Here is a 20,858-nt window from a genome sequence, read left to right as displayed (position 1 = left end):
TATATTTATGTGTTTAGCAGACTTTATTCAAACTGCATTTAGGTTGTATCATTTAAAATAAATCAGTATGCGAGTTGTAGACAAATACCGTGAATGTATGGTGTAAGAGCAAAAATGTAGAAAAACTAGCAATGAAAATAAATCTCTTGTATGCAATTAAAGATCATAAATATAAATATTAATGATAAAAAATAATATATTATATTATATATTTTTTCTACATGTCACACCATAGGACACATGTACTGTATATTTGTGCATTTCCTGGGACGCTGGAATGTGTTTTGACAAATCATTTACATTGTTTGTAACATAATTAGTAAGCTAAAGTATTTTAGAAGAATGTGGATATTGTGGGTGGTGTTGGGTATATTTTGGACAGTCAGAGACATGGATGACACTGCTGACTCCAGCTGTTCTCTTTCTGTTTATCTGTCTGTGATCTGATGATGGAAGGCATTCCTCGCGTTCCTCTACACACACACATATACACAACCTCACAAACAGCATTAATTCAACCGCTCACAAAAGCGTATCCACACACATATTCATGTGTTTATGTGCATATTGAATGCTGAAGTCAGCAGTATGTTGAGTAAGTGAGCGAGCGTGACTTAATGACTGCATTGAAACACTTTATATTGATAAATCACATCAGTGCCAGACCGAAGAGAATAAATAGACCAGACTTGATTTTACTGCTGTTATACTGTAAACCAGTGCCACCGCGGTCAGTTTACCACATCTCTCACAATATAACACACTAGAGTCAATGTTTAAAGACACGAATAATTAGGTTTTAACAAATGAACTCTCTTATATTCATCATTTGGAAATTAAATGGTTTCGATTCCCTTGGCTCAGTCAGATATACACAAAGGGCTTTATGGGTAATGTAGTCCTTAAATTGACATGTAACAGGAAGGTGTGTGTGTTTTGAGGTGAACGGTTGTGGGCTCTATTGTCATTTAGAGTAAGTGAGTGTGTTTATCACGGTGGACAGTTTGTTGGTCAGCAGGTTTCAGTAGCAGTATGCTGTGTGCTGTGGAAGAGCGCTGGAGCTCTGGAACATTATGCTGAGTACAGATAAAGAAAAATGCGCCCGCTGTCCAGCCATTGAGGTTAGACTGTCACTTCATGTTGTTCTTGGGTTTTCTTTCAGCTGAAGCTGAATGCACACTGTTCTGAAGATAAGAATCTTATAAGTCAAGATAAGACATCAGAAACGACTCAGAGTAGTACAGAATCCCTTCAGCTAATACTGTCATTACAGGATCAGTAACGATTGGGTGATGTATTTATGTTGATATATTGTTTGCTCGTTTCATTAAGTCTTCATTAAAAGTAAATGCGAAGTTGTCCTTTTACACAGCCGTTTTTTTTCCGCTTTATTGATACACCAAAATTGTCACTGAACTTTTTCGGGGCTATTTAAAGTAACTGTTGTACAGTGGTGTGTTTGTGTGCCTTTGTAAATGTGTGTGTTTGTGTGGGTGTTCCACTTCATGCATGGCTAACCGACACAAACATACAATGTGACTGCACACACACGCATACGCTGTAATGTGTAGCATTTTGTAGGCATACAGTGTGTAGTGTGATGTATTTGTGTATTTTGCTTTATCATTAATACGGGGGTATAAATCTGATTGGCTGTGAATAGGCAGAACATAAATTATGTATATATGAGCGAGCAATAAAGAAACATGGATTCATTCTTTAGGCACAGAAAGTGTCCTAAACAAGTAAAGATGTGAGTTCAGTGCAAAGTGGTTTAGTTGTTCCTGGCACTACACACAGAATTGCATTGATATGATGACACAGGTGGTGTTTGGTGCAACTAGAATCATGTTGGAGATAGGGAGCATATAAAAGGAACGAGCGACCGGACCGTCGAAGAGAGAGGACCGGGCCCGAACTTGTGTTATGTTTGTATTTATGTTTATGTTTTGTTCGCCGGCGGTCGTCCGTGAGGGGCCGCCGGCTGTTATATTACTTTATTAAATGTTTTGAATGCTTGCTGGTTCCCGACTCCTTACTTCCTTTTATATGCTCCCTATCTCCTACGTGATTCGAGCCCGGTGTGCGCACAGCTGGCGCTAATTCACAATTACTCACCGGACTCGAACCACGGTCTCGCCCCGCCTACTCTACTACATATATATTACGTGATTTATGCACAACTTTTGAGTGAAGTACGGTAAAATGCTGCTGCATCCTAAAGCCAGAGAGCGCTCTCATGCAGAGACTCCAAATACGTACTGCAGAAGAAGAGCATAACACACGTAGTTCTAGGAAATGCCTAAGGACAAGTTTTTATCACTGTTCCTAAAGCCTCCTCGAGTATTTTCATGATAATAAATTATATTTATAATGATTGACAGGTGTTGCTTTTAAATGCACATTATAAGAGACTTCAACTCGCACTGCTTTTAGATCACGGACAAGCTACGCATCAATAAAATAATCGATACCTTGCATTATCGCAGCCAGCTCGGTTTCAGCAGGATTTAGATGCAACCGCGATTAACTGTGCACATGTCTACTAGTCACGAAGTAATCTGTTACTGAAATTAAATTAATTTTCCCTTAATAAGTAAAGTTTAAATACTGTAACTTCTTCTGTAATTGAACTAAATATTAAGTAATATATAGTACTTTTAGAGGATTCATGTTGTGTATTTGATTCAACACAACAGGTTAACCTGTTAAATGTTGTATTCTGCGAGCCATTTTGCGATAAGAGGAACCTATCAATTCAATAAATAGTTGATAAAAATTCAAACTATCATTCATTTTTGTAAATAATGTCACATTTTGGTGTCCTTTATAGTGTTATACTGAGATAAATCTTTGATTTGTAATGTTTTCATCACATAAATATTAAGATATCAATATTATTTTATTCAATTTAGCAAACATTTCTACCGTTATGATATAAATACTGCTACTGTGATATTAAATTTGTCATTTCACGATACCTCCCACCTGTAATCAGAATGAATATTTAATTTTTCTATGAAAACACATAAGGCGTTTTCTTTGTGTGTTATTCAGTGAATGGGAAAATCTGCTTTAGCGACCGACCATGTGCTGTTAAAGTGAGTGATGTGTTATCGGTGGGTAACCCTGGCAACGCAGCTCAACCTTTGAAAATTAAGACGAACTAAATTATGGTCATGAATCAGGAATGTCTATGCACGTGTGTAACGCACACACGTCCGCTAAAACTGCCTAATATAAGCGATGCATCAGATTTGTCTGTGAAGTGTTAATGTGTAGTTTGTTATTTATGAATCTGGCCGTGTAATTGGAACATTCCCTCAAACGCCCAAAAGGAACACAAAACACATTAAACCAATGAGGTTAATTACACGCGTGCATTTTAACTGTGTTTCTAAACCGTACACATACAGCTCTTAACACGCTAAACATTAATCAAAGGAGATGGCTGGAAAACCAGCTTTAGGGACATTATGCCTGCGATTTTTGGCGAAGTACATTAGCATTTTAGTCTACAAGGTCAATGGATGCTTCAGCATAATTGTCATAACTAATGCCATTGTCATGCGTGTAATTAGCTGCATTTCATAATGCACGTTTACAAGCATGTGTTTTGTTTGTATGTTTGCTATCAAACAGAAAACATGTTTTACAGTAAATATACTGTGTATATTTAATTTTTTTAGCGTGCACATGTAGGTTAAATCTTCAAGAATTTGGTTTGTGTGTGTTAGCAAGAGTCTGCTTACTAGAATCGACCAACCAAGCCACTTGTCTGTTAGGCTTCTAAAATTATATTACTGTAAACATGTTTCACATTCATTTCATGGAGTGATGACTACAAATTATTGTTTGTATTTATTCACAGTATAACAAAGCTGTCCATCATTGATGCTGAAAGCAACCCGGAATATTTTTAAAGGTCCTGCGGCCTAACACATCTTTGAAAAGATGCTTAATAAAATGTAAGATACTCTACACAGAATGTTGCAGCTGTGCTACTTTACTCTATATATTAAAAAGAGCCATTAACATGTTTATTTTAGGGCTGTCAAATGATAATTTGTGATTAATCACATCCAGAGTAAACCTTCGTGTTTAGATAATATGTCTGTGAACTGTGCACATTTAGAAAATATATGTCTGTGTACAGTACTAGAAAATATTTAGATTTATTGATTTATTTATATTTACAAATAATTGCAATTATATAGGCTATAAATGTAAATTTTTTATATATTTTTCTTAAGTATATGCATGTATGTGTATGTGGTTATAAATACAAAATGAATATGCACAGTACACAGACATATATTACGTAGACAGAAATGTTTATTCTGGATGTGATAAATTGTGATTAATCGTTTGACAGCCAAAGTTTAAACGTACATCGCTGCAAGTTTGAGTAACTGATTTTGTCTGTGAATTTATTCTGAAGGGATATTTTAGCCTCTTAATACATCTGCTCTTGTGAGTGTTTCACAGCTGATGCCATTCTCTGTAATGTAAATTATGAAATCTTGAGAGCATGGGAATACCATTTTTTCCTCTTCTAAACCCTTCCCTTCTGCTCTATATCCCACATCAAATAATGTTCATTTTCCTATAAATTTCCATAATGCCTTTTGGGAATTTTTATCTCAACACTCCTTCCACATCTCTTTCACCAGCTTCACTCTCAATTTTGCCATTAATTCACTCTTTCTCTCTATTCGTCTCCGTCTCTCTCTCTCATACATGTATCTGTCATGTCCCTACATATTTCATATCTAAATGCATTTAAACCTCAAAACTGTATTGTAGGGTCCTAAATAATGCACAATGAACCTTTGCTATTACATTCACAATTTTCAATGATAGCGAGTGTGCTGTGGTTGAGGTAAACTGTGAATATGACTTCTCTGTCCAGATTCGTTGCGGGTCTGTGCCGTTTGGGTCACTTAGTTTAGTGGTGTGGCAGAAATGGCCCTGCGGGCACTGACATTGGCCTAACCCAGATTCAGTACAACACACACAGCCTGACTCTGGGGGAAGGGAACTACATCTGTGCACTACAACTTGACTTGAATTCATAGCGTTGTGCACTAAAAAACTGTTGGATATGAAAGGCTTACTGACTAACATGATGTGATGTATATGATTTTTGCGTTGTTTCTTTGTGTATGTTCATAAAGGATTATTTATTACATCTGATTTTAAAGGGATATTTCACAGGCAAAAAAATGTTCCCATGTTTAAGTCACTCTCAAGGTGCCCTGACTGAATATGATTGAAGAATAATGCAGTCGAAGTTATAATACCATGTATCATACTTCCAAACGGTAGAATGGTAGTGAAAGGGCATCGACTTTTTGAAGCTCCAAAAAGTGAATCCATCAATCAAAGAACTGCTCGACATGGCGCTGTAGTCTTAACAAAGGTAATCTGAACCGAATCGATGGGTTTTGTTTAAGAGAAATATCCATAATGACGGCTCTATTAAGGTTGATGTCTCGTTTTTCCGGCAAATGACGCAGGCGTGTCATAAATTCCACTGACAAATGCAGCACCTCAGGGCCGGCGCCAAGGGGGCAAAACAATAGTTTTAAATTCATGTAATACATACAGAAAATTATTAATTAAACGTTTGAACGTTTTGAGCGAGGAAGTTTAAACAAAGTGGAAAGGAAAACGGGAGCCTATGTGTTTACTTTCTAAAAAAAGATTAATCTAGTCCGGTTTTTGTGATGATGCATCACAACGCAGCGTTTTTATTCATGTGGAAGGAAGCCGTTAGCAATTAGCAATTATCATCATTTCCCCGGAAAAACAAGCCTCAGGTTCAAGTGCAGCAGAGGGATAACGGAAGCTAGACATAAAGGTTAATAGCGATGTCAATATGAATATTTCTCTTAAACAAACTCATCGATTCGCTACAGAAGACCTTTGCTAAGATCACAGAGCCGTGTCGAGCAGTTCTTTGATCGATGGATGCACTTTTTGGAGCTTCAAAAAGTCTACACCCATTCACTTCCATTATTCCGCTTGGAAGTAAAATGATAAGTGGTAATGTAACTCTGACTGCATTATTTCTCAAGAAGAAAGTCATATTCAGTCAGGATGCCTTGAGGGTGAGTAAAACATACATTTTGTCTTGCCTGTGAAATATCCCTTTAAGGGGATTTAAAGTGTCCAGAGTCCAGATATTGATTTAAAGTGAAATTGGAAGGAATGAATGAATGTCAGGCAGAATGTATTAGGTTCATTAGGCCACAAATGATTTTGCTGTTGTTCTTCCTCCAGGAGGCGTAATACATGATTTTATTGCCCTGACCAAGATAAGGCAAAAGTGGTTTTTCAAAAATTAAAGTCCAGTTTATTTATTCTATATAGAAATAAGTGACCTCATAGTTTTTATCCTTGTTTTTTCCAAAATTCTACATTATAATGTTGTGGTTCATCTCAGATCTAGTTGATTTTGTTCAGTCTTAAAACACTTTATTAATACCTTTTATTTACTCTAAGAATTTTTTCATACTCAATTAAAACATTAGTTATTTTCTATGACCACTTTGAGTTATCCTTCGAATCGTTCTTTCTTCCGGAGAACACAAAGAAGATATGGAAAATGTTGGCAATGTTGGTCCCGACCAACATTTTTGGTTACAAACATTTTTCAAAATATCTCCTTTTGTGGTTAACAGAAGAAAGAAAATTAAACAGGTTTAAAATGACAACTGTGTAAATAAATCATGACAGAACGATTTCTTTAATGTCTAACACACAAAAATAATTTTACTCCCACACCCGGCTCTTTCTTTGAGAAGACGTTTGAATAGTTTCTTGGAAGTTGGCGTGGTGTAAATTCCCTTAATACTCAAAACCTGTGGCCTAGTTGTATTTTCCCTTAATACCCAATACCAGATTTGTCCTTTATTTTTGGCATCAACATCATCTTGTCTCATCTTGACTTATCCTGTTTAAGTTCTATGAATTCTTTCATTTGCAACTGTTTTGCATAAGCTCTTTATACAACATGTAATTACAAACACTTTATGGATAACAAGACAATCTTATCTCTTTTTCCCCGACTGTGTTATTGTGCAACGGCGCAAGACACTTGTTTTACAGTTTACGTAGTTGTTTTTTGAGGTATTTTGTGCCTATACTCATTCATCTGTTTGGTAGAATTACACCGTATCGTATCACAGAAGTGTAGTAGGAAAGTGAATCATCTCAGGTCTTTCTACCAGACTAAAGCACATTATTCCCAGTGTTAACATTTGTGCTTTGAGAGATGTGTGCGTTTAGAGGAATGATGTGTATCGTGAGGTCTCGTCACTATTAATATTCCATATGTTGGCTAACATGGGCTGATGATTCAAAAGTGACTAAACAAACAGACTATGAGCTTTACATTAGACATGCAAGCTTTTCTTACAGAAGAAAGTTCCCTCCAGTATGGCATTTTGATAGAATGGTTATATAATCTTGCTAAATAATATATAAGTATGAGATCTACTTAATATTTTACTATGGACGTACTAGAAATACCACAGTTGAACAATTAAATAAATAAAGACTAAGAAACTGTTTTCTCTATATGTTTTTGAAGTGATTTTATGATTCTTTGGGGATTAAAGATGTTTTAAAGCTACATTATAGATTTATATTGGTACTATTCTTATTGCTTCATTAAAACCAGTCCATTTTTTTGGTTTGGTTCCATATTAAAGATGAACTCAATCTACAGTATTTTTACAGAATGTCTATCTATAAGTATTTTACTACTCACAGAAAAAATCCTTTTACTCCTATCTTCGTGTTCTCTGTCCATCTCAGCGTTCTGTGTCTGAATTTACCATGCTTGCTTTTTACAATCCCAGCGTGTTGCGTGGTATTGTGATGCTGAACTGGGTTAGATCCTGGTTTGGAGATGATGCCATCACTGGTAATCCCGCTGGTAATCTATTCATTCAAAGGAACCACTATCCGGTCCAGTCCAGTTTATTTTGTTTACCTTTTTATTTGTGTTTTACACTGTTCTAGTCTGATGTATTTCATTGTTTCAGTGTGCTCTCAACCATATCTACTTCACAAAGAGCAGTAACATAACAAAAGGTGTTTGTGTGTGTGTTCATATATCCTTGTTTCACTAAGCAGGAGATGGCCCATATATGTCAGAAGTAATTAATCGGCTAATCTGACCTCATAAGAGGTCTTCCCATATATATCAATTTATTATATACTTAACAGGATTGTGTTAACCCATGGTTGGGTAAAATATGGACATTTTTGGGGGGCTAGTTTGAAGGGCGAAGTCAAACCTGTGTCTCCCAGATGAGCACCTTAGCTCAATGGTTTAATATTAGAAATGGTAGTTGAAAGCATCATCAAATTAAACAAAACTTTTCAATACAGTTTAGCAGAACTTTCAGAATCATCTTCCATTCTGAAGAAATCCGTGGTTATGGATTATGTTCTGATCCGATTATAAGAGGCTCCCGGCAACACTCCGGTTGGTGTTTGCCCATGCAAATTGAGTACAAAAAAAATCCCAAACCAGTCATGCAATACTGGCAGATGTGCATGCTTCAGTGTACATGACGTTGGCGTATCATCAAGTAATTCACTAATGGTATATCAAAGGACAACATGGGGCTAATTCAATTGAGTTAGATGGCATCGCACATACTGAATTCTGTACTCCAGCTGTGTGGTAGACAGAATATATACAAAAGACGTCCGCCGAGAGACACGGAGCCGTGACATTTCATTATGATTAGTTTCTTCACTAGATTGAACGGCAAAGAAGCTGTTGGTTTCCCACCATCCAATGAGATTACTCGCATCCAATAACCGCTAGAGGTTTTACGCTCAAAACTCCCTCTCCAACCATTCTTTTGTATCCATCTCCATAACAACAGCTTGAGTGGCCAAGGGTGAGAGAGAACAGATACAGAGAGAGTTTCTAGCCTCCACCGCATGGAAAGGAGGAGCCACAGAGAGCATGTGTGAGCGAGCGTGTGTTCAGATGGTAGCGTTTCGGACTGAATTCAGTGTGGTGAGATGACTTGAAGCAGATCAAAGTAGATGAAGACGCTGGAGAGCGGCTCACGCCACACATGGTGAGAAAACCACACCTTTTACTTGCTTTTGGCATGGGACAGGTGTGAGAGAGTGTGTGTGAATGCACGTGCGGGTGTGTGTTTGGCCAGCACCGATCTTGCGAGGGTTTTATGTAACAAGCTGCAGAATCTCAGAGATGGTTAGATACAGTTCTGCAAAAGTCACGCCCTGTTCATACAGAGAACAATAAGTATTGAGATTTTTATCACTGGTGTTTTAACCACACTCTTAAAAAAATGGTGCGTTAAAGGTTCTTCACAGCGATGCCTTTGAAGAACCATTTTTGGTTCCACAAAGAACCGTTCAGTCAAAGGTTCTTAAAAGACTTTTTACATTTAAAGAACCTCTTTTTGCCACAAAGAACCTGTTGTGAAACACAAAGGTTCTTCGGATGTTATAGGTTCTTTATGAAGCCATTTAAACATAAAAACGGTTCCTCTATGGCATCGTGAAGCACCTCTACTTTTAAGAGCGTAACACATTTGCTGTTGGGCAGTTTGCACTTTATAATCCTCTGCGTCTTTAAACGCATTTATTTTATAGCACCATCATCCCCGTCAGACATGTACAGTACATAGGATGTTGTCATCGGTGCTGTTGACAGAGACTTCTATTGACCCTGGATCATTCCTGTCAATTCGTTTATGTGCTTGTGGTTAACCTGCTGATGTTTACAGAGCCGGTATTCTCTGACTGATGGGTATTAGCTGACTTTGTGGGTTTTGCTCAATGTGTGATCTTCTGGAAAGACCAAACTGTTTAGTGTGAGGTCGGGAATTTGTTACAACAAATTCCAGTGCACTCTTTAATCTCCAGTCATTTTTGTAACGTACAATACATCAGTTCTGTACAATACTTGATGCTGATTGGTCAAATGTGTTATTTTGTATCTTACTGTACATTTCTTTATATAACAGCCACTTGTCCGCATTGTGCACTGTATATAGGTAGTGAAAAATAAACTGTATGATGTGACAGCAAATGTTTAGAAAAAATATATTGTTTTATATAATTAATTATTATTCATAATTATTAAATGAAATACTGTAGCATAAAACTCTATAGTCTTTCATCTTACATAATAAAATAATTTTAACTCAAATCAACATCTAACGTCCAATTAGTTTTTATTTGACAATAAAAGACCTTGGTGGGATGTATTTTGTTCTAACTACTGGCTCACTTTACATTATCTCTTACATAATATTCACAAGAATTATATTGATGCTGTTATAATACTACAAAGTCTATGTTTGTGATTCGTAAGATAATAAGATTCTGCCAGAAAACAGTTTTTAAGACACTGGTGGTTTGAATTCTTGTGGAAACAGATTTACCCTTGCTCTTCAATGGATTGTGTTGTTGTTATATGTTATAAAATGATGGATTATGGATCAGGACTGCTGTAACAACAGATTTGGGGTTCATTACGGCGTGTGTTTCTGTGTGTGTAGGAGTTAAAATGAAGTCCTCACTGCTGCTGTGAAGCTTCATTCCATCTCTGTTCCTTACGCTTGGGAAAACTTGCCTGTTTTTTCTTTTATCTTTCTTTTGCATTATTTAACTTATACCACATATCTCTCTCTCACTTTTTTCTCCCTCGCTCTTATTCTTTCTATCTCTGTTTGTCTCATTCCCTCAGGCTAACTTGAAGAAGTTTATGGAATATGTTCAGCAAAGGAACGTTGAGAGGGTATCAAAGTTCCTGGAGAAAGGGCTTGACCCAAACTTTCATGACCCGGAGTCTGGAGGTACGTACTGTAATATTAACTCAATGGAAAGAATTTCTGTGTATGTTTGTGCATAAAGATATATCAGACATTAACCTTCTAAGCTGCTAAGTAATCCTCACATGTTTGGGGGGAAAAAATCATATTATCATTCAGTATAAACAGCAGCACAAAGCCAAAACAAATTTGCAAAGCAGATTTATGATTTACATGAGCCATCCTGTAAGGACTTTTTTATTTTTTTATTTAACTCTCATGAAATGTTGACATCCATTTAAACTCTATTTACATGTGTACAGAAACATTTTAAGTCTGTAATTTCCCCCGAAAATTTAGGAGGAGCATTAACTGTTGATTGGTGTTTTTGAAATCTTATGAATAGTTTTCTACAAAAATGTAAATCTTCTTATATCAGGGTTTTTTATAGGGAAAGAAAGAAAAAGATTGTTCTGCATGATTGACTCTGGTGCAATCAGGTCTGACCTCTCCCAGTGCATGCTGGGAAGACAAGATCACCTTCTATGCAAATGATGCTCACACTTATTCAGATTTATTCATGCGTTTGTTTGCAGCCGGTTAGGACTGACCTCTAACCACATTTATGGACAGGAATGGAAGAGTTTGTGTTTGTATACACACGTGTAAATGTTATAGATAAAAGCATGATGACCCTTTGGTTGTTGAGCACCTCACATTGGTGTAGGCCTGTCCAGAAATACAGAGCTGAATAATTACACCACACTTCACATATCATTGACCTTTGTAAGGATGAAAGACCTAAAGGGATAGTTCACCCCAAAATTTAAATTAAAAGAAATATGTGGTTTCAAACCCTTTCTTTCTTCTGTGATGCACAAAACACTTTTTTTTAAGTTGGCGTTCACTCTTGTCCATACAGCAGAATAAACATTGTATTGTGAAAAAATGTAGTCCATCAACTTTATTCCATATTTTTGAAGCCTGTATTGTTGGGATTTATTTCCTTTTGCATTGATGCCTTTGGCTTGTTTGCTGAAGGCTTTAAGACAGTACAACGTAACATTCTGCAGCTGCTTTGAAACAGTATGTGCTGCGAAAATGCTCCACAAATAATACAGGCTTGCCTTGAAAGACACAAAAACCGGATTGTGTTTTCTTCCGTGTTTGGCAGAATGTCCGTTCACCATGGCGGCGCAGCTGGAAGGTTGTGCAGATCTCATCAAGGTTCTGAAGAATGGAGGAGCTCACCTGGACTTCAGGACCAGAGATGGCATTACAGCACTTCACCAGGCCGTCCGCACCAAGAACCACACGGCACTTATTGTGAGTAACAAATACACGCGCACTCATTGTGCCTACAATGGCAGGGAACATTGACATCTCATACATACTTGAAAGAGACAACAGAGGTGTGTGTGATGCGAGCCGTCCTTCAGTGTGTGTGTTTGTGTGTCCAGACATGAGTCACAGAGTGGCACAAAGATGAAAAGCATTCACTGACAGAGAGTTGTATGAAAGCTTGGCGTGTTTGTAATGATCTGTAGGTCTTTCTTCTGAGGTGGAGGACTCGTTCACAAACTGTGTTTACTACAGAATGTTACTCATCAGACGTCCAAATGTGAAAACATAGAAGTGTCTTTTTATGTAGCGATGGTGTGTTTATCAATAGGCGATGGACATAAACAGGATGAATTTGGAATTAAAGCTGGTTAAATACTTCAAAGGATATACATTAAAGTATGGTGCAAAAGTATAAAGAAAACCTAACATGGCACTTTCTTAACTTATTTGGGTTGATTTTACTTGAAGTCATTAGATTAAAGAAATTAGTTTTCCATTTAGGTGCTTTTGTTCAAGTGTAATGAGTTCACACTTAATACAATATTGTATAGCCTATAGAAACAGTTTTTTCTTTTTTTAAATGGCCTGGTTTTTTTTTACATATCCTGTATGCTCTGGATTAATTATAATAATATAAAAATGATAGTTAATTATAATTAAATGGTGCTTAAACCCCATTGCTAAAATCTAATGGTGGCATAAGACTGTATCTACATTATACTTACATTGTATACAGTATATGAAAATGTTCAGTATTTTATATAATTAAAAAACGTGCTTTAATTGTATTAAAAACACTTGTCTAATAAAATGTTTTGGTTAATTTATGCTTTGAGTAATAAATGCTTTGTGCCTAAAGCAATAAATTTACCTATGGGGAAAAAAGTATAAACCTAAATTAGGATGTATTTTTCTTTAACAAAGTAACTCTCCACCTATAGATCCCAGATTATTTTTGTTTTAAGGATGTTGAGATGTAAGATGTATATACAGCCAAGGAAAACATTAAGAGACCATTTCAAAATTCTTTTCAGTTTTTCTCAATTTACAGATACAACAGTAATATTTGTACATTTAGGAAAGGTTCAAAATATACATTTTAATGTAATGACCTCAATTTTTGCACGGTTTTCATGTGTCATAGTGTCAGTCTTTCACATTGCTGTTGGAAGACTTTCTGTTGCTGTTGAAATTCAACAGACACTGGACTGAAATGACCACAATGCATCTAGAAATGCTTATCAAAATAAATAAAAAATTAAGGGGTTTATATTAGGTTAACCGTATATTAGAAGATGTATATTAAAATATATTGGTATATACACATTAGAAGATTTATACTATATGAAAAAATATATTATTATGTGTGTCCATGTATGTTTGTTGCCAGACGCTGCTGGATCTGGGTGCCTCTCCGGACTACAAAGATAGTCGTGGTCTTACTCCTCTGTATCACAGCTCTATGGTGGGGGGCGACCCGTACTGCTGTGAGCTCCTGCTGCATGACCACGCTCAGGTGGGCTGTATGGACGAGAACGGCTGGCAGGAGATACACCAGGTAACACACAATAGACAAAATGAGTTTAATTACAATGCAAGATTTTTCAGAATCAAACAATACTTTCATGGTTTTCCAAAAGATCCCCACATATTCTCTACATGATTCTCATTCAGTGAGCAATAACTACCTGACGAATGACTATTTGAACTTTGTCTTTAGGATAGCCAATCATAACACATGCACATATAAAATCTGTGAACGGGAATGCCATTAGAAATGTGATATCATTCAGAAAGAAACCGTTTATTTAAAAAAGAAAAACAATGAAAGAAGTGGAGTTTCAGTGCCAAAATAGACCCAGACTTGAATAAGAAAACAGTGCTTGTATACTCTTGGCAGACAGAGAAAGTTGTCTCTGGGGTGAAGCCAGTTATTATATTTTAATGAAAGATTGTAAAGAGATTTATTTTCTTCTGAATATCGTGCACGTATGAATTATGCACAATAAGACAAGGGACGTGAAATAGGGACTTAAATAAGTCAGGTGCACTAAATGTTTTGTTTTCATGTTGATTTTAAAGGTACAGTAGCAATAACAGCCTGTTAAATTGAACGGGTCAAAAAACGCTGGAAAACGGTCCTAAAAATGATATTAGGGCTTTTTTCTGCCTAAACTGATAGGGGTTTGATATTTTTTTGTGTTCTCACCGCACTATAGTGTGATCTTTTCTCAATATGCGTTCTCAGCCTTGTGTTCTTGTTCTACTCCAGGGGTCTTCCACTAAAACTTCTTGAGGTCCAGAAAATAGTAAATAAACATCTTAGAAACCGAGGTCCGGGCAATTAAATACCTAAAAACATCAATTGATAGTTTTTGCAGACCAAAGAAATGAGCATAGAAAATATTTTTATTGAACTAAATTTATTATGTTCTCATATGGATAAACATGTCCCTTCGTATCATATTAACAAATAGCACCATCAAGTTGTAACTGGACATCCTTTGGAAACATACTTGGCTTTGAGCTAATTTATTTTCCGTCGGCTTATACCTCGGACTGCTGCGGGTAAGTTTCTTCAAAGTGTATAACTTACGTCTAACATTAGTTTTATAATGGCGTATGAGTTTTCCACTTTTGCCATCGCAACAGACTCTGAGCAAATGAGACAAACTGGCCCCGTACAAGTTGACGCAGGAAGAACAAATGCGTATCTTTCGACACATTCAAGCTCAAAGCATCAACGTTTCTAACGTTTTTCAATCACTAACAGTTACACCTGTCGGCGTGCCGCTCTCGGCTATCTGGACGATGTCTGCACGTAGCAACAACAGTCAGTACGCAACTGCGCATTCAGTCCGTGGCGCCGTAGGACCCAAAATGCTGCTGAGCAGCCCTTGATGTGCCAAAAAACTTGTGGTCTCGACGGATGCATCTTTCGGTCCGGATTCTGAATTTTGGCGACACCCTCCCCTACTTCATCAATAACCGTCAAAGTCCGGTTCCAATACTCAAGAACCCAAGAACACAGAACGCAGAGTACCCGGATGTGTTCTTGATATCAAGAATGCACTGAATTCAGGCTTGTGTACCGAACTTGCTTGAAGTCCTAAAGTCAGTGCGGTGCTTCCGTTTAAGTGTTCGTTCTTCCGAGGCTGCTTTGCAAGACCGGTCACCGCGAGGGCACAAGTCCATTCTTTGCGTTCTTAGAATTGAGAAAAGGCCACCCCTAGGTCTTTACCGCTTCTCACAGTCATTGGCCTTCGTTGCATTACATCAGTGCTCAACTTGATTGCATCATCAACAGTTACTGTCACTCATGATGAAAAGCTATTGATTTGTGGCAGTCGTACAAAGGTTTAACAAATCATTATACAAAATATTAGTCACTTACCAAAATATTAGGGCCAAATGGTCCCTTCCTGTCTGTCACTGATGCTGCAGGCTTTTCCCAACTTCTCTTAATCGTTTCATCAGAAACTTTTAAAGTATTCCTTCGTCGCCCTGCAAGCATGAAATTCTGTTCTTGAAATGCAAATGTAGTTTCTTTTGTTTCTGCTCCGCAAGAGACAGTGGAAAGAGGAGAGATTACGTTATCTGTTCTGTTTATGAAAAACAGCTGAGAGAGAGTGTGTGACATCTGGAACATGATGGATGGAGGCAAAGATGCCCTGAGGGAGGATGGAGCTGATTGGTCAGATAGGAGTGTGTGTGTTTATACACAGCTGTAATGCTGCTGTATGTTTATAGTCTACAACCTGCGGCTCATTCTCGAAAGAGATCAGGGCAAAAAATGTGACCGACATGTTATTAAACTTTGTCACCAATATCCAACAAACATGCACATACACAAACATTATACAGTATGGCAGAGAGAGAGAGAGAGATAGAGAGAGAGCAGTTTGTACGGCTTTTGTGTGTGTGTGTCTCCCTTTCTCTAATGTTCTCATCCATCTGTCTGAGCCGACCTCTATCTAAAGAGAACCTATGGCAACCCCGTCTGAGTATGTTTAATCATTCTTTCACATCTGTCGGTTTGTGTGCGTGTCTGTATGGATGTATATGTGTTGAACTTTACACTTTATGTCCTTTCTCTTTTTCTCATTTAAAGTTTTAAATGTAACAACCCTTTTCGAACATACACTACGGTGCCTTCCAAGACATCTCATCTCTGTCATATTATCTGCAACTTTGCACTTTTCTTTCATGGCAAAAATGCATTGCACACGTTCACAAAGTCCACAATAAGGAGTGTGGGCATATGCATCTTTCTCGCTCTCTCTCTCTTTCAGACAGACGGCTTCAAACCGTTTTTCTACATCCTGCAGTCATTAGTATGCAAAGAGGACATGTTTTGAATTATGGTGGAAAGGAAAGTGACATTGATAACACCAAACAAAGACAAACAATTCAGCTCTTTCTCATTTCAAAAACCGAGAACGTTCGAATGTGTGTGTGAGAGAGAGAGATGTGTGTGTGTGCTGCTCATTAATGTGATTTCATGCATCGAGATTACAAATAGATGTGAAAGGAAAAAACAAAACCAATGACATTAATGCAAAGTTTTTATGTGTGTGTCTACGGCTAGGCTTGTCGTCATGGACATGTGCAGCATCTGGAACACCTGCTGTTTTATGGAGCAGATATGAGCGCTCAAAACGCTTCCGGAAACACTGCCCTGCATGTGTGTGCTCTCTACAACCAGGTAACACACATCTTAGCTGGCTGTAACCACAAGGACACTCGATCATACTGTCACATCTCTTCAATCAGACAAAAAACATCCGTATGCATACTAGCACTAGTCATTTCTATCATTTACAGTGTTATTGTCAGCTTCAGAGTTAATGAGTGTAAAACAAAGCAGGAAGGTTGAATGTTGACGCAGTCAAACAAACAAAAAGTGAAGTAATCCTCAGATGTGTGTCTCTTATGCGTTTGGATTCTTCTCTTAGGAAGTATTAAAGGGGTCATATAGCGCGAAAACGTGTTTTTCTGTGTCTTTGATGTGTTATAGGTTACCCATGCATGTATGAGACACGTAAAATTGCTCAAATTAAAGTGTCCGAACAAAAGAGGCATTTCTATCAAGAAGCAAAGGCTCACCCAGACCTGCCTGAAACACCTCGTGTAACCACACCCCCACAAATCTACGTCAGTTAGTCGACTAAGACCGCCCTAATGTATACGCAAGTAAGGTGGGCGTACCTGTCAGTACAATTGAAGAGGAACCTGATGTTCCAAATATTGTAAGATGCGTTGCATTTCCGTCACACGCTTGCAGTATTCGACCAATCACTACTCACTGGTTAACTGGCCAATCATAGCAGACCTTGCTTTTCAGAGCGATGCGTTTCAGAGAGGCGGGGCAAAGAGGAGACACAAACATCTATGGTTTGTGGAAATACAGCGTTTTTTTAATCTTAAATCATGTATACACATTGCAATACATATAAAACAATCGATAATATTCATTTTAGCCGTGTCATATGACTCCTTTAATAGCACTCACAAAGCACACGCACAAACGCACAAACGCACAAACGCACAAACGCAGACAGCGAAGAAAATTTCAGAATGACTTTAGGAAAACTGAAAGCAACCCTATTTCTCTGTGCTGGGTGAATCGATCGACAGACAGACAGACTATTGTATGTACTCAGTTAACAAGATAAACTTGTGTTATAGTGTTCTGTGTATCTTTATTCAGGTCAGTGTAATAAGATTAAACTGCAGCTGACCCTCACTTATGAAGAATCCAGTCTTAGTGAAGTCAGTTACAAACAGATCACTAACAACACAAACATAAGAACACGAGAAACATCATGTGCACAATGTGTTTTTAAGCCAAGTGAATTTTGTAGGAACATCCAAAACCAAAATGCGATCTTTGAACATTGAACAGGATTGTTTAAAAGCTGTTGACCTCAAATGCTATCACAGAAGAGATGAAAGACTGACAATTATGTTTTGAATGAATGAATGAGTGGTGTGAATTTAAATCTGGGTCCTTAGCAAACCTATACAAGCATGAGTAAGACATGCGCAATATAACTGTAACAAATTATTATTAAATTATATACCGATAGACCATTCCATCCTATAGTTGTTTTAAGATTAAGATGTCTTTTGTCATATAGAGTTGCACATTGTATCTTGGTTTATGTGCAAATATTGTGTAATTTAATTTCTCAAGATTTGGATACATGTTTGTTAAACCCTCTGATCTCAGTGGTGACACAAAAACACACTGTACACGACAATTATTTCTGACAGCGTAGTTGTGTGACAGACAGGAAAGATCTGCTGACACAAAGAGAAAACACGACACAATACAGCAAAGGAATGTGCGTGTCTGTCTGATCTGATGGCTAGAGAAGTTAGCTACATCTGTCACAAACCACTTTGGATGTCCTCAGATGGGAAAGGGGGCATAACATAACAAATATATTTTTATATACCACTCAAAATGCCAAAGGTTGTATTTTAGGGTTGGTTTGTAGTTCAGTTTTGCTTAAGTAGTTACACAAACTTGACAGGTTTGTGCAAAACCATGATTTATGTAATCCCAGAACGATTAGAAAATAGTCCAAAGACTATTTTGTATATCAAGTTTACCTAGACGGTCCAATATTCCACCTTGAAATGGTCAAAATGTTTATTTTTTTCCCTTCAATTTACGTGGTTACGTGTCTTTGATATTAATCCTTCAGATGTAAGTAAATGTGTGTGTCTGTGCTCAGCTGTGATATTGAGCTTTAAGGGCTCTCTGTTGATGTTTAGAGGGGCTCAGAGGAGATAATAGAGTGGATCGATTCCAGAAAGGGACTCTGTGAGGACACATGCGTCTAAGCAGAGACACATTACTGAAAGAAAACCATCTGAGCTGTGATGGAGAGAGACAATGTGTCGGATAAGGTGTGAAGTAGTGACAAAACGTTGAGGAGAAGGTGATAGAGAATGAGAAGACTGCCTGACGTGAACATGATGGTGGGTTCATAAGAACAGAAATGAAAACCATCTGATGAGATTTATGTGAGATTTGTAAAAAATTTATTTACAATCACTATTGTGCTATTATGGAATGATTCGTGTGTTTTATGCATGCGGATATGATATTGTGTTATTATTCATTTACAATTTCCCCGGCACATAAAACAAAGCCGTGGTCGGAGGACTTGCTCATCCTTCAGACAGTATTTTTTCCGTCTAGGTGGCAAAGATTCCAGATGGATTAAACCGCAAAGTGAACCGGATTTTATATTGATAGTCACAATCTGTTCTTATAGAGTTTCACCACTAGATGTCATGTGACTCTGCAGTCCAGCAGACTGGCATCACTTAGGCATGCAAGGCCACATTTATTGTACCATGGAAGTGTTTCTATGGCCGTTTCTTCAGGATCAGGTTGGCACTGATAACTCTTCTGTTTTTGACCGTGTTATGTTGCTTGGCATCAGCGTTAATACGGTATACTTAAACGTTTATGTGTCCTTTGAACAGATCGATAGCGAGGATGAGCACATAGGTCGAGCGCGCGCTTGAGATACAGAAGAGTTTGATGTGGAAGCTCCATCATGGCTCTGTTAATTCAGTCTGTAGTCGAAATTACGTATTGATTTTGCACAGAGCCATAACATTAAACACACACAGAACAAAACTCTTAATATGTAGTGGATTTGTTTGATAACATTGTGTCGTACTACCCATTTATTCATTACTAAACAGAGTAGCCTATGCCCTTCCTCTCTGTCCACCCTTGTGCACCCTTGGCTACGGTCTCCCAAAAGGCCTTGCAACTAATACAATTGCGGCTGATATTGTTCCTGGTTCAGTCATCACATTGGATTATTTATCTATTTAGAAAAATATAAATTAATTAAGTTAAAAACCTGATAGACAAACAGAAACTGAGAGAGAGATGTAATTAAATGTTAGTAGATTGGTTCCACTAAAGGTGTGTTAGTGGGCCAAGAGACGCTGCGATGTGAGAAAAGTAGGACAGCAGTCTCAGCTGAGTCATGCCGGTGTTATGAAGATTACAGTACAAGTGTGTGTGTGTGTGTGTGTGTTTGGGCTGTCAAATCTGTCAGAGTAGAAAGAGAGATAGACAGATACTGTTCTGACCTTCTAAACGCTCAGTCTCAGGTGCGTGTGGAGAGACCCTGCCATTAGAGCTGCACTATACTAGTATCTCTCTCTCTCTCTCTCTCTCTCTCTCTCTCTCTCTGTTTTTCTGTCGGATTTCAGACTTACATGTAAGCTGGCGAGCTAATTGGTCCCATCAGAACACCAGTTTGGTCATTTATGTTGTTGTAAAACGCACAGGCACACACACACACATACACACACACACACACACATGTATGTTTTACTATCTCTGTGGGGACAGTCCATGGGCATAATGAGTGGTATACTTTACAAACTGTATATTTGATCCCCTAACCCAGTGGTTTTCAAACGGGAACTGCAGGGGTACTGCAGGGGGTACGTGAGAGTAACTGACATTTAGGAATAAATAATGTCAATCAATAAAATATGATAATAGTATTTTCATATGAAAATAGGACTACACAAAGATGCATAAAAAATAAATTAATACATTTCGATATAATAACGGGTTGACTCTCATTTCACTGTATTTTAAAGTAAAATGTCGTTATCTGGTCAAGGGGTACATGGCTTGAAAAAATCATA

The 20,858-nt window shown here is 37.6% G+C and overlaps 1 protein-coding gene across 9 annotated transcripts in view; it reads left to right on the top strand.

The window, feature by feature from the left end:
* The window catches only part of shank3a (SH3 and multiple ankyrin repeat domains 3a), a 190,491-nt gene that overhangs the window by 88,697 nt on the left and 80,936 nt on the right, over window positions 1–20,858 (top strand). For all 9 annotated transcript variants that reach the window (XR_008908896.1, XM_056766774.1, XM_056766773.1 and 6 more), the window contains 4 exons: window positions 10,754–10,862; window positions 11,992–12,143; window positions 13,552–13,719; window positions 16,750–16,866. Coding sequence is in view for 8 of the 9 variants with exons in the window: in XM_056766774.1 (XP_056622752.1) it covers window positions 10,754–10,862; window positions 11,992–12,143; window positions 13,552–13,719; window positions 16,750–16,866 (546 nt within the window). In the remaining variant the exon portion in view is untranslated. The remainder of the gene's footprint in view (window positions 1–10,753; window positions 10,863–11,991; window positions 12,144–13,551; window positions 13,720–16,749; window positions 16,867–20,858) is intronic.

Source organism: Triplophysa dalaica, chromosome 14, assembly GCF_015846415.1.
Source record: "Triplophysa dalaica isolate WHDGS20190420 chromosome 14, ASM1584641v1, whole genome shotgun sequence".
NCBI lineage: Eukaryota > Metazoa > Chordata > Actinopteri > Cypriniformes > Nemacheilidae > Triplophysa > Triplophysa dalaica.
This window is presented reverse-complemented; position numbering and strand designations above follow the sequence as displayed.